Source organism: Chelonoidis abingdonii, chromosome 11 (genome assembly GCF_003597395.2).
Source record: "Chelonoidis abingdonii isolate Lonesome George chromosome 11, CheloAbing_2.0, whole genome shotgun sequence".
Classification (NCBI taxonomy): domain Eukaryota; kingdom Metazoa; phylum Chordata; order Testudines; family Testudinidae; genus Chelonoidis; species Chelonoidis abingdonii.
In genome coordinates, this window is record NC_133779.1 from 44,052,781 (window position 1) to 44,066,486 (window position 13,706).

General features: G+C 39.9%; 1 protein-coding gene across 2 annotated transcripts in view; it reads left to right on the top strand.

The window, feature by feature from the left end:
• The window catches only part of ASH1L (ASH1 like histone lysine methyltransferase), a 162,366-nt gene that overhangs the window by 109,880 nt on the left and 38,780 nt on the right, over positions 1-13,706 (top strand). For both annotated transcript variants that reach the window (XM_032767134.2, XM_032767135.2), the window contains exons 7-8: positions 6,851-6,945; positions 12,509-12,582. In XM_032767134.2, coding sequence (XP_032623025.1) covers positions 6,851-6,945; positions 12,509-12,582 — 169 coding nt within the window. The remainder of the gene's footprint in view (positions 1-6,850; positions 6,946-12,508; positions 12,583-13,706) is intronic.

Here is a 13,706-nt window from a genome sequence, read left to right on the forward strand (position 1 = left end):
TCTCTGGAGATATTTAAGAGTAGGTTAGATAAATGTCTGTCAGGGATGGTCTAGACAGTATTTGGCCCTACCATGAGGGCAGGGGACTGGACTCGATGACCTCTCGAGGTCCCTTCCAGTCCTAGAGTCTATGAATCCATGAGGGCAGCCCAGCTGGCACCCAGGGAACCCTACTTTTGAGTTTCTGAGATGCTATCATTTTGCCTTTCTGAAATGAAAGAGAGAAACCGTCCCATAAAAATCATTGATAAAAACAAAAACAAAACCTTCATTTCCTCCCACAAACTCCTACCCAACATAGCTCATTGTCTTTTATCATCCCAGTGTGAACGTGTGGGCATACTGCTGTTGACTTAAGCAACACATTCGCCTGATGTATAGTGTTATGAGAGACTTTCCTTTGAACTCACTTGTACTGTATTTACGTTTATAAAACTTGAACCTTAACTCCCATTATTTGTGGCTTCTCATCCTTGATGTTGTGTTTAACTTTCCTTTTCATTAAAATTCACCCTTACCAAGATAACTCGTCCAGATCTTACACCCTTTCCAAGTCAGTAGTGTTGCACCTAATGTTAACCCTTTAGAAACTGCAGAGAAACAGGCACACATTTTTATATAAGTAAAAATTTATCTTCTCCTTAGAGTATCCTCCATTTGTGTGTAATATCTGAACTGGCAAACCAGAATTTCATGAAGTCCAATATCCTATCTGTATAACTGGAGAGTACTATATGCTTCAGAGGAAGACCTAGAATCTCCAGAATCAGCATTACAGAATAATCTGCCCTTAGTAAGAAACTTCTCTTGTCTTTCAGTTGGCAGTTGTCTTATGCCCTGAAGCAGGAATATTTATATGTATATGTTTTATCATATATAATGTAATTGAAGTTGGTCTCTTTATCCATATAAATGTCTAATCTTTATTTTTTTTTAAAATCTACTAAAGCCTTAGCCTAAGTGGGATTTTGTGGCAATGATTTTTATGGGCTAATTGATTTCTGTGTAAAAAAGTATTTCCTTGCACCTGTTTTAAATTTATTCCCCTTAATTTTCCTTGGCTATCCGCATGTTCTTATATTATGAGATGGTAAAATGTGCCATACAGTTTACCTTTCTCATGCCATTCATTATTTCATATACTTTTATCGTGTTACCTTTTATTCATCTTCTTTCTAAACTAAACAACTCTAATATTTGCAGTGATTTCTCATATAGAAGTTTTTCCAGGCCTTCAATAATTTTGGCCTTCTGTCTCTTGTACCCCTTTCATTTCTACTGCATCTTTTTTGAGAAATAGTTGACCAGAACTGAACACAGAGCTAGAGATCAGGGCATGCCATCTGTTTATATAAAAGCATCATTACCTTTTTCAGCATTATTTTTCTGTTGCAACCTAGCATTTTGTTTGCTTTATTAACCACCACTGCACTTTAAACAGAAGCTTTCACTGATCTATGACCAATTTATTTGATCACACACCCCCTTTATTTGTGTCTGTAGTCATTTATGTCCCCCCAGCCCCAAGTACATATACTACTACCCAGCTCTGAAACAGAGTGGAGAGCACCCAGATCTGAAGGCAGCTCCACGCCAGCAGCAGTGCAGAAGGTAAAGGTGGCAATGTAAAAAGATATTCATGAATACCATTTTTCACACCAGACTTAGTGCCCCATTGCCACCCTTAGTTCTACATTGCTGCTGACACCCGCAGCCTGCTGCCTCCAGGTGAGGAATACGGCAGGAGAGGAGGAAAGCCTGAGCCCAGGCTGCCTCCTAGTGAGGGATTGGGGGTGGGGGGAGGAAAGCCCAAGCCCGGGTAGCAGGGCTCTGTCTGTCTCCGTCATTCCCACCTCCTTCTGTACAAACCCCCAACATCCAGGACTGACAACCAGAGCTCTTCACACTCACACAAAAAAGCACACAGCTCACACCTTCCTTGACATATGCCCATGCCTCCCTTCAGAGGCCCACCCCATTTTGAGAACCGCTGATTTAGAGAGTAAGGTGCATGAGTAGTTCAAATTATTGCTTCTAATTTAAACTATTAAATTTGTCACCGATGAGCTTCATCTGCCATTGCTGGCTGCTCACCATCCTTAGTTTGGTCCCTCTGGAGTTTCCCAAAGTCTTCTCCAGTTTTGTGAAAGCAGCAGAGAATCCTGTGGCACCTTATAGACTAACAGAGGTTTTGGAGCGTGAGCTTTCGTGGGTGAATACCCACTTAGTCAGACGCAGGTACGTCTGACGAAGTGGGTATTCACCCACGAAAGCTCACGCTCCACAACGTCTGTTAGTCTATAAGGTGCCACAGGATTCTCTGCTGCTTTCACAGATCCAGACTAACACGGCTACCCCTCTGATACTTCTCCAGTTTTGACTCTCCTAAATTATCTTGTGCGATTTGCAAACATTGCCATCTCACTGCTAAGCCTCTTTTCCAGGTCATTAGTAAATATTCTATATCGAAAGCCCATCTTTGTCACATGGGTATAATTTGTACAGTCAGCTAATTTGCATGCAGCAATTTCAATGGTTGTGCAAGGAGATTTATGTTGATTTGTGCAGGTGGAGACTGAGGAGCATCTGCTGTGGTGAGGTGCTATATGTGTTTGGGGTTAGTATGCGTGCTGGTTTTGTTGTATTGGTGGTTTTGAGTAACTGTGGCAGTTGGGCCAAGAAATCCACCATCTGTTTTGTCTCCCTCATACAACCAATGAAATTGTTACATACAAATCAGCTATAGGGTAAGGGTGGTGATTGGCTGAGTTACCTCTAATATCACAGTGGTCTAGGCCTCTTGGCATGGCATAGCTACATGTCTTATTGTAGCTGAAACTCCATGCTGTCTCAGGGTGTCAATTGTAAAGTCAAAATGGCTGAGAATTTAATAATTTGATGGTAACAGAAAGCAAATCTCAGTGACGTTTGAACAAGGTGATAAATCTGAAAAACAGAGCTCTCAACTATCCTTGTAGCTGTTTCCATCACTTCACACTGATTCAACAGACATTCTAGGCTTCAGAGTGACACACAGTGCCAATCCTGGAATCTTCTTATAGAGATTTAAAAATAACCACAGATCCTAGTCTGGAACTTTGGGGCACCCCACTGAGAGGTTGAAAATTCATCATTTATCCTACTCTTTTTGTTTTCTGACCCAGCCAATTTCTGCTCACTGACCCTATGCCCATTTAGCTTCCTGAATAGTCTCTTGAGTGGGTCTTTATTTTAAGACTTTCTGAAAGTCCAGATAAATTGTAATTCAGTCTTCCTTTATCTATTATTTTGTTCATACACTCAGAGAATTCTATTATATTGGAGAGACACATTTTTTCCTTTATTTAAGCCATGCTGCTTTGTCCCAACCCTATTATTTTTCATGCAGGTGTTTTATAATTCTTTCGTTAATTATCTTTTCACTCAGTTTACCTGGTCCTGGAGATAAAGCAGAGTATATTTTCTACCCTTCACTTGTCTGGCACAGCAGCAGCTGTTTTAATGATAAATTGCATATTTTTGTTAGCAACTCAGACCCTTCTTAAGTTCCTTGTACTCTGGTTATTTTTATCTGTAAAACACTGTGCATACCTGTGGCACTATATATATAATAAGAAAATATACTGAAACTGTTTGACTCTTGTATTTTCATATTAAATAATAATAATAATGCTTTGCACTTATAAGGCACCTTTCATCCAAGGATCTCCAAGCATATTAAAAAAGTGGGTAAATATTATACCCCTTATGCAGGAGGGGGAAAGTAACACACCTTTTGTAGGTCCTCTTTAATAAGTTAGTGGCAGAGCCACTGGCATCTTTATTTTTTATGATGTTTGATACAGGAAGGGTTATTGGTGATTGGAGGAAAGCAGATGATATACCAATTTTTGAAAAAGTTTGCAAGGGAGAGCTCTTAACTGCAGGCCAATAACTGAATTCTGTCTGAGAGAACATATTGGAATGGTTTATTAGGGAAGAAATTGTGCATAACTTAGCTAAAAATTCACAAATATATATATCTCATATCAAACAATGCAGTATTTGATGACCAATGACTCACTTGTGCCTATGTGTTCCAAGGGATCTTCAGGTAACATTTTGCCACCAAGAGGAGTTTTATGTCTCTTGGAACTCCCCATCCTCAAGGGAGCAGTATGTGCTCAGCCTGACTTGCTCGTGTGCAAAAAAGTGAATCCGCACATCTTTTGCCATGGCTGTCACCATGGGTGGTATTGCAAGGAGTAGTCCTTGCAACTGAGGAAAGTCCATGGGCAGCATTGTGGCTGGATTCTGTTCAGGGGATGAAACGGTTGGGGAGGCTCTTGAACATAGGTGCAGTGGCTGGTCACAGTCTTGCCCCAAATGAAATGAAAACAGGAGAGGTAGTTGACACGATGGAGGCTATAATGATTTCACTGAGTACTTGTGATGTGGAAGATGTTTTTCAGTCTCAGGAAACATGCATGTATATGAAGATATCTAGATTAAACATGTCCTGTTTTTTTTATCTTTTCTCGGAGGTCAGATTTTCTAAACCTTATCATTTTTGTTGGTCAAATTTGGACTCTCTCCAGTCGGTCCACATCTTTCCAAAAGTATGGTGCCCAATACTCCAGCTGAGGCCTCACCAGTGCTGAGTAGAGCAAGAGAGTAACCTCTAGTGTCTTACATACAAAACTCTTCTCAAATACACTCCCAAATATTAGCCTTTTCCACAACTCCTTCACATTGTTGACTCATTCAATTTGTGATCCACTGTAACCACCAGATCTTTATCAACGGTACTACCACTTACCCAATTATTCCCCATTTTGTAGTTGTGTATTTGATTTTTCCTTCCTGAGTGAAGTACTTTGCACTTGTCTTTATTGAATTTCATGTTGTGGATTTCAGACCAATTCTCCAATTGTCAGGGCAGTTTTGAATTCTAATCCGGTCCTCCAAAGTGCTTGTAACCCATCCCATCTTGCTGTCATCTGCAAATTTGATAAGCATACTCTCTACTCCATTATCCAAGTAATTAATTATAATATTTAGTAGTATCAGACCCAGGACTGACCTCTGTGGGGCCCCACTAGATACACCCTCACAGTCTGGCAGCAAACCGTTGATAACTACACTTTGACTATGGTCTTTTAACCAGTTGTGCACCACTTTGTAGTAATTTCACTTAGGCGACATTTCCCTAGTTTGCTTATGAGAATGTCACATTGGACTATGTCAAAAGTCTTACTAAAATCAACATATAGCACATCATCTGCTTCCATCTTATCCAGTAACACTATCAGAGAATAATGTTGTAGAAGCAAATGCATAAATGAGTTTGAAGTAAAGTTGGATATATACTTGGAATTAAGTAACAAATGTAAGTGTATCTAGTAGGTAGAATAATGGACTGGGAGTGATGGAACTTCAGTTCCATTCCTGCATCTGCCACTGATTCACTGTGTGATACTGGGAAAGTTGCGTAATCTGCCTATGCCTCAGTTTCCTCATCTATAGGGTGGGAATCATCCTAATTTTTTCTCAGGTAATAAAGTGCTTGGATGAAAGGCACTAAGAGCAAAGTATAATAATAATAATGTAAAAGAGGGGGAAGAATGGTTCTGTGCATAAGGCGCTGCTTTGGGACTTCATGTTCACTTCCCTGCTCTGCCATAGACTTGCTCTGTGACCTTGGCAAGTCACTTAATTTCTCTATGTCTCAATTCTCCATATGCAGAATTGAGTTAATAATACTTTTTCCCACCTTTTTGTTTTTCTTATTTATATAGGTCCCAAACCTTCAAAAACTCATGCACATGCCTAACTTTATGCCTTCCCTACCCAGCCCTCCATACTGTTTCACAGCCATGTCGTGGCCCTCGGGCCAAAAAGTTTGCCCATCCCTGCTTTAAACTCTGGTATCAATGTCAAGTTGGGTTTTTTTAACTGATGACTAAACATTCAATTTTCTGATTGAGTATCCTTTAAATACTATGTCATGGTATGTTGTTTAAAATTTTTCTTCAAATAAAAGTTAGAATTTTTCTGTCCCCCTGCTCATGTTTAGATGGGCCTGTTGAGCATGCCTCAGTTCTACAATACCAAATGTGCCCAGGCTGACTTCTTTCCTTCATCTTTTCCTCTGTTGGTTGCTGTCTGTTTAGTTTCAGCTCGTCTGCTGTTTTACTGGTTAACAGCCCTTGAAGGGTTTGGAGGAAGGCATATGCAGTCAATAAAACAGTGAAACTAATTATACACAAAATGCTATCAAATGCACTAAATAAGCAAACTGAAAAAAGAGTATATTATTTTATGTAATCTCTTACCTTTTTTGTTCTAGTAATCTTGGACATTATTTATAACAGCTGTAGGTACAAATATTCAGATGAAAATGTGATTTTTCAAGTTGATGTTTTCCCTTTAAGTATTGTCAACAAAGAAATTATACAATTAAAAATAATTTTGACCATTAGTCTTGAAACAGGGGGTTAGATCTACTTGGAAAACATCTTGGAAAGTTGATTTAGGCTTTTGGAGTTTGTATCTTCTTTAGTCCATGTACATATGACATATAAAAATAAGCTGTATGAGTCCAGGTTACACTTTTCAAAATAGTATGCCTAAAGATCCCTACATTCCTATTTAGACACTGAAATACAAGTGGCCTGACCTTCAGAAGCCCTGAATCCAAGAAAAGGCCTGATTTTCAAGCATAGTAGAGGTACAGAAAAATGGTACAGACAATTACTATCTGACAGACTGGAGGATTAATACCTTCATTAGCATAGAAAGTGTTGTTTTCACAAGTGATAAAACTCTCTCACTCTGGCTTTCTCTGCTTCTTTCTGCCTCTCATTCTCAGCCCAAAGAGCCGCCTGATCCAATTAAAGAAAGAGAAGCTGGAGTACACTCCTGGAGAGCATGAACATGGATTGTTCCCAGCTCCTATTCATGTTGGTGAGTACTTCATGTGTGTTTTCTATTGCTGAGAATCAAGTGCCACTCCTCAGGTTGGGGGTTAAACTTTTCCATTTAGATTTTCTGTTCTTTCTCTCCTTTTCCTCCCCATCTTTTTCTGCCTTTTTCTTGTAGGGTCACGCATTTCACCTACTCTTTAACTGTCAGAACTCATACTCACTCCTCTGTTCTCTGTGAACTGTCTTCAGCCTAACAGTTCAGACTGAAGGGCATTCTGTGTGTTAGGTTTGTTTTTGTAGAAATGGCTTTGTAGCTCTTCAATAACCAAAGTTTCTTCCCCCCAAAACTGTATCAAACTCATTTGATTCAGACTCTGAATGCTTTCATCATTCAAAGGTCTATGGGAACAAGATGGACTGGATGAGAAATAAAATAAAAGCTTTTCTTCAATTATTGTTTGGATTTTACTGTTTGCAATTTTTCTGTTTAATCTGCATTGTCAAGATCTTAATCTAGTTTTCCTACTGTTTTTTTAATCAGAAAATAAATGTTATTCTTTAAACATGATATACTTCGCTTAAATCTTGTACAATAATTTTCTTTTCAAACCAGATGGAAACCAGTAAAATAATGAACACCTGTTACATCTCTAAAGCAAAACACAAACATTAATAAATCCTTCCCACATACCTGTGAAGGTTTTTAGCTTCCACTTTCTAGATGAGGAAAGAATAGATATAGAGAGGTTAAGTCACTTGCTCAAAGTCACACAGGTTGAAATTCACCTTTGTGCAGAAGGCAAGTGCATCACCTGTGCATCACTTCAGTCTTATTTTGAGAGTTTAAATAAGACTTAAGTGATGGATAGGTCTTGTGCTGACTCTCTTTCACAAAGGTCAATTTTACCTGCAATGTGCTAATGGTAGCATTAGGATTAGAACTCAACAAATTCTTGGCTCTTAGTCACATACTCAGACAACTAGATTATACTGCTTCTTATTGGTTTATAGTTTGACAAAGGACTTCCAGACTGAGGGCTTTCAGAAACAGGTCACTTCCCAGGATAGCAGCAACCAATCTAAATGACTTTTGAACACAATTGTCTAGTGCATTGAGCAGAGCACATAGGTTACTCCTAAGGACATTCTGCATGAAAAAATTTAAAATTCTGTGCACAATATTTTAAAATTCTGCAAATTTTATTTGTCAAATAAATGCGGAGGCTCCAGCATGGCATTGGGAACCATAGGTCACCAGCTCCACAGAGGTGAGAGATCACAGGCCCTTGTTTGGGGGTTCTGGGTGCAATGGTAATGGGACTTTGCAGGGGTGTCCAAGTGAAGGTGTTTGGGGTTCAATGAGGAGGGGAGTCTTGATGTGGGGGGTAGGGAGATTGGCCAGGGGGGTCTCAGTGTGGAGGGCTCAGTACAGGGTTCAGATGCTGGGGGAGTGGTGCTTAGTGGGGTGGGGATCCAGGTGCCACTGGTTGGGGCTTGGTGGGGTGAGGATCTGGGTGGTCCAGATGCAGGGGGAGTGGGTCTTATCAGGGGGTTCTGAGTGCAGGGGTGTGAGGCTCAGCGGAAGGATCTGGGGATGAGAGGGTTTGAATTTATCGGGGTTGGGCAGATGAGAGAGCAGCTCACTGTACTGGGATCCTTCCCCCTGCAGATGAGGAGCAAAAAGTGTAGGACGCAGAGGGGGAGGAGGAGTTTGCAGAGCTTCCTGCAACCGGGGAAGAAATCTGGTGGTGGGTCCAACCTGGCCCCGGATGTTGTGCAGGGGAAGAGGAAGTCCCATCCTCCTCAGCCCAGCGCAGATTAGTAGCTGAGCCCAGCACAGAGTAGGAGCCACCAGCCGGGTCTTCCCCAGTTCCGCCTCCTGACCCACAGTGATTTACATGTCTGCCAGCTGCCCTGGGCACCCAAAACATACTGTTGGGAGAGGGTTGCATGACCGCACTTGTGGCTTCCCTTTGCTTCCCCATCAGAAAGTCATTTTTCTGCAGGGGAGCAAAGAAATATGTGGGGGACATCAATTTTGCTCATGGTCAGTGGTGCAGAATTCCCCCAAGATTAATAGGTGTAAACTCCCTGTGTTCTATTGATTTTTATTGCAACATTACACTGGGAAAAGGGGTTTGTAGGGAACTTTGCATTATTCAGACAGAATGTTTATGCCATCAAATGTTTTTGTTTGATTAGAATGTCTACTTTAGCTAACTCCTTGTGTATTGTGTTGTGAGTTAGCTTATTTAATGAAACAACAGCTGAAGGATGTGATAGATCTTCATGTGTAAATCAATAACCATGAACTTTTAAGAATTCAGATTTCAGAATTACAGATAGTAACAAGATATCTGTGAACTTTCTCAATAAGTTCCTCCTTTTTTTATTCGTTCATGTGGCTTTGTCCCGCAATTGAACTGTCTCTCTAGAGGCTCAGGTTTAGTATGCAATCCAATGATCCTTTTCTCTTTTTTCCACGCACAGCCCCGATTCCAGTTTATTTGTACCAGCAGACACAAACTTCTGCAGTAAAGATAAGGCAACTTTAATTACTCTGTATTGAGTAGCTGGAGAGTAGTTTAACTGCAGAATAGTGTTACAAGGTTTAATTCTCCCAGATAACTTTACTAGTGCCTGCTTAATGAGGGCTAGAGAATGTTCCATATTCTCCAGGCTCAGTGCCAGGACACTTGAAAGAGCCTTTTGTTTCACTCAGTGAGGTCATAGAAGTGAAAGCAAATTCCCAGCAGATTTAGCTGTTTCCTGGAACCTGCTAAGGATAAAAAAAGATTTGAAAATAAAAACTAATTTAAGAGTAAGTTGTAAGGAAAACATTACAATTTTTATTTTCCAGTTTTCTCAATGATGGAGATATGCATTTGAATCTAATTTAAACCACAACAGTTATTGCTAGAGGAACATGAAGAGGCTTGATTAGACCCAGGAAAGCCAGGATGTTTGGGCACTGGTCTGACACTTCATATTTATTTACCCCTTTTGGTTTCAGATCTGTGCAAAGATATCCCAACAAAATGGCAGACAACATTTTAATCTTAATTTTAAAAGTCCTGGTGTTTGCAGTATCAAACCCTGACACTTGTAGTAGCCAGGTTCTCAATGGCAGAAACTTTGCTTACACCAAGAAATTGAACTATTGCTGAACATGTTTTTTCAATACCATGTCCCCTTGAAACATTATCAGGAGTGGCCTTGTCAAATCTACACTTAACATTTAAGCCACTGTTAATACCAGTTCATGGTAACCAATTACTGAACGTTATTTTCAGCGCTGGTTCATATTCTTAGAGTGTAATAGGCTTGATAGTTAGTACGTTAGACCCTAATGGATTCTCCTGACCCCTCTGGTCTATTGTGTAAATTAGGCTTGTGGAAACTTTTTGTATATATTTGTTATCTGTGCTAGATCATTCTAGATCTTTGGGCACAGTAATGAGAATTAAGGAGAGAGTATCAAACTTTATTTGAGATTTCCTAGTTAGAAGTTACTGATGAATAATGTATGAGACAGAGCTTCTCTGCTTCAGTCAAATAGCTGCTTTCCTTAGTAAGTCTCCTTAAATAACTTCATTTCTGGAAGTTACAACAGATTTGTGCTATGCAGCATCTGTGTCCTCTATTAACTGTTTGACACCAGCTGTTGAAATAGGAAGGAATATCTCTTACACAAAAACAGTGGGATGGGCTGTAGATACCTCTCCAAAAAGAACATTTGTACAACAGATTTTATTCAGGTCACTTATATTGGTTAGGAAAGAGGAAGTGATAGAAGATGTGGAGCTTGGAGTCAGGAAGCACTTCGTATATACTGAAACCCTGCACTGCATAGGCAGATACGATTGTTTTTAGAGATCTCCTTGTTAAATTATGCAGCATAATGCCAGCAAAAGAGCCATTCACTGTCTCATTGGTTAAGAAATCAAGTCTGGGCAGAGTTCTGGAATTCTTGTCTAGATACTTAAGAACCAACCCAGCCACTATCTTGTCTCTCTTTACAAAGTGTAATTCAGTGCAAACTGTTCTGTCTCTTCCATCCATCCTCCTCTTCTCTTCACTGTACGATTTAGTCAATCAAAAGTGCTTAAAGAATTCCTCTTTTCTTCCAACATCTTTTTTCATGTCATATAATAAACAGTATATACATAGTAATAGTCTTAGTGCTCACTTCGGTAAAATAAGTAGGGGAAAAATGGGCCTTCCTGAGAAAATCTGACTGGATAAAACATAACGTAAAATAGATTGAATGCTTAAGAACACTATTCACTTTCTACTTGCCATATATTTTAATATACCCAATTGTATTGCCCACCTAAGTGCTATATACTGGGAGCAAGGGAAGCACTGATGGGGACTCAGCTGATTCTTAGGCGCATCCAATTGAGTACTTTATCAGATGACTTGGTCAGATTTTCCAGAAGAATGGACAGCATCAGTGCAGAAGGGACAGCATCGGTTGCTTGTTTTACAGATATCTCACACTGATAGGAAGTACATTTTTAATGAGGATTGGCAACATAAATTCTCCACAGTGTTTCTCTGACAGAGAGGGCAGGGCTTCATGGATCAGAAAAGTTCACTTTGAGTCAGGCTGGGAAAAAAATCCAGGATAGTCGCACCTTTTGGAAATTTAACTGAGATCCCATTTCAATGCATTCATGGGTGGGGGGCAGAGAGGGGGGAGAGACTCATCCTCTACATATTAGTATATTGTTTGGGGAAAGGGAGCTTTGAAGAGCAAATGTCAGGATGAAGTCCTGACCTAAAAACACAACTGTGAAAATTGCTAGTGGAAAGGATCTGTTACTGCACTCTTGGGTCACCAGGACCCCACTGTACACACTGTCCCAGTAATAACGTTGAGATGTTACAATGTGAAAAATACTGCAAAACCAGAGTAGGTACCTTCTTGAGGAAAACAGATTTTTGAAGATTAAAAGGTAAGTCTTTTTATATCTGTAAAATGTATTCTGGCCTTCCAGTTTCTTGCTTTACAATGACCTCTACTGTGAGGACCCCTGCAGAGTTCCTGGTGTTGTTGTCAGGAGTTTAGCTACAAACACCAGAGTTTTATGATCTCTCTCTAAGGCCAGTCATCAAAGTACAGTTTAAGTCCCCTCTCTGCAGAAAGCAGAGTGCCTTTCCCCTCTCACCTTCCCCAGCAAACCAATCTTCATATTTGGAAGTACAGTTTATGTGACCCTACTTAAGAGGCTAATGGAAAAGATCTGTTACTGCACTGTTGGGACACCAGGACCCCACTGCACACACTCTCCTAGTAATAACATTGAGGATGTTACAATGTGAAAAAAACTCATTCAGTACCCATAAGAATAAACCTAGCTGTGGCACTAGAGGAAAGCCAACAACACCAGCATGCTTTGAAGGATTCTTTACTGACATATTTCCTGTGTTGCCCCTAATAAACAAAATGTTCTTTGAGGATTTCTGCTGTTCTGCCTTTTACTATTTTCAGAGACTGAGGGGCTCTGTCAGAATTTGGGCTCTGTGCCCATTCATGGTCCTCCTTCCTCATGAGTACATGTGAATGAGTGTGTGACATATAAACCATTTTGTTTCAGGGAAGTATCTGAGACAGAAGAGAATAGATTTCCAGCTGCCCTACGACATCCTCTGGCAGTGGAAACATAATCAGGTACAAGACAAAAATGTTACTAAGTGGCAACATTGCATTCAGAAATGCTAGACATAGACTAGGGTTCTTATACCACAGCTACAGTTACATTTTCTGAATATTGGTAAATATTCATGTTGACATTAATGAGAAAAAATAATAATTTGCATGTATATATTTAATGTGGACAATTTCCATTTTTCCCTTCTGTGCAAAATAGCAGCAGTCCACTGGTTTTCTGAAAAAGCCCATCTTTAACTTTGCTATGGACTTTTGTTTTGGAAGCCCGCCTACTTTTTATAAGGATCTTGTTTTAGACACGCCTCAGGAGAATTCAGATGTACTGCCAAGAGCACTGAGAAATTTCATGCTTTATTTTTCTTGAATCAGTCCCAGCAGAATGGAATTTATTTTTCATTTGTAAGCTGAAATTTTCATACTGAGGGGACTGGAGAGAGTGTCTAACAGTAACATATTTAAAGATCTTTAAAAACAATAGGAGTAGTTGTGGCATCTTAGAGACTAACAAATTTATTTGAGCATAAGTTTTCGTGGGCTACAGCCCACTTCATCGGATGCATGCAGTGGAAAATATAGTAGGAAGATAGATAGATATACACACACAGAGAGAGAACATGAAACAATGGGTGTTACCACACACACTCTAACGAGAGTGATCAGTTAAGGTGAGCTATTATCAGCAGGAGAGAAAAAATCTTTTTGTAATGGTAATCAAAATGGTCCATTTGCAGCAGTTGACAGGAAGGTATGAGGAACAGTGGGGAGGGAGGGAAAAACATAGGGAAATAGTTGTAGATGTGCAGGTGAACGAGCCTCTGATAGTGTGAATCACCAATGTGATATATGCCATCATGTGCCAGCAATGCCCCTGGCATGACAGTGGCCAAACCGGACAGTCTATACGTAAAGAATAAATGGACACAAATCAGATGTCAAGAACACTGGTCACTCAATTACAGACCTAAAGTCGCAATATTACAACAAAAAACTTCAAAACCAGAGTCCAACGAGGGACTGCTGAATTTGGAATTAATTTGCAAAATGGACACATTAAATTAGGCTGAATAAAGACTGGGAGTGGATGGGTCATTACACAAAGTAAAACTATTTCCCCATGTTTATTC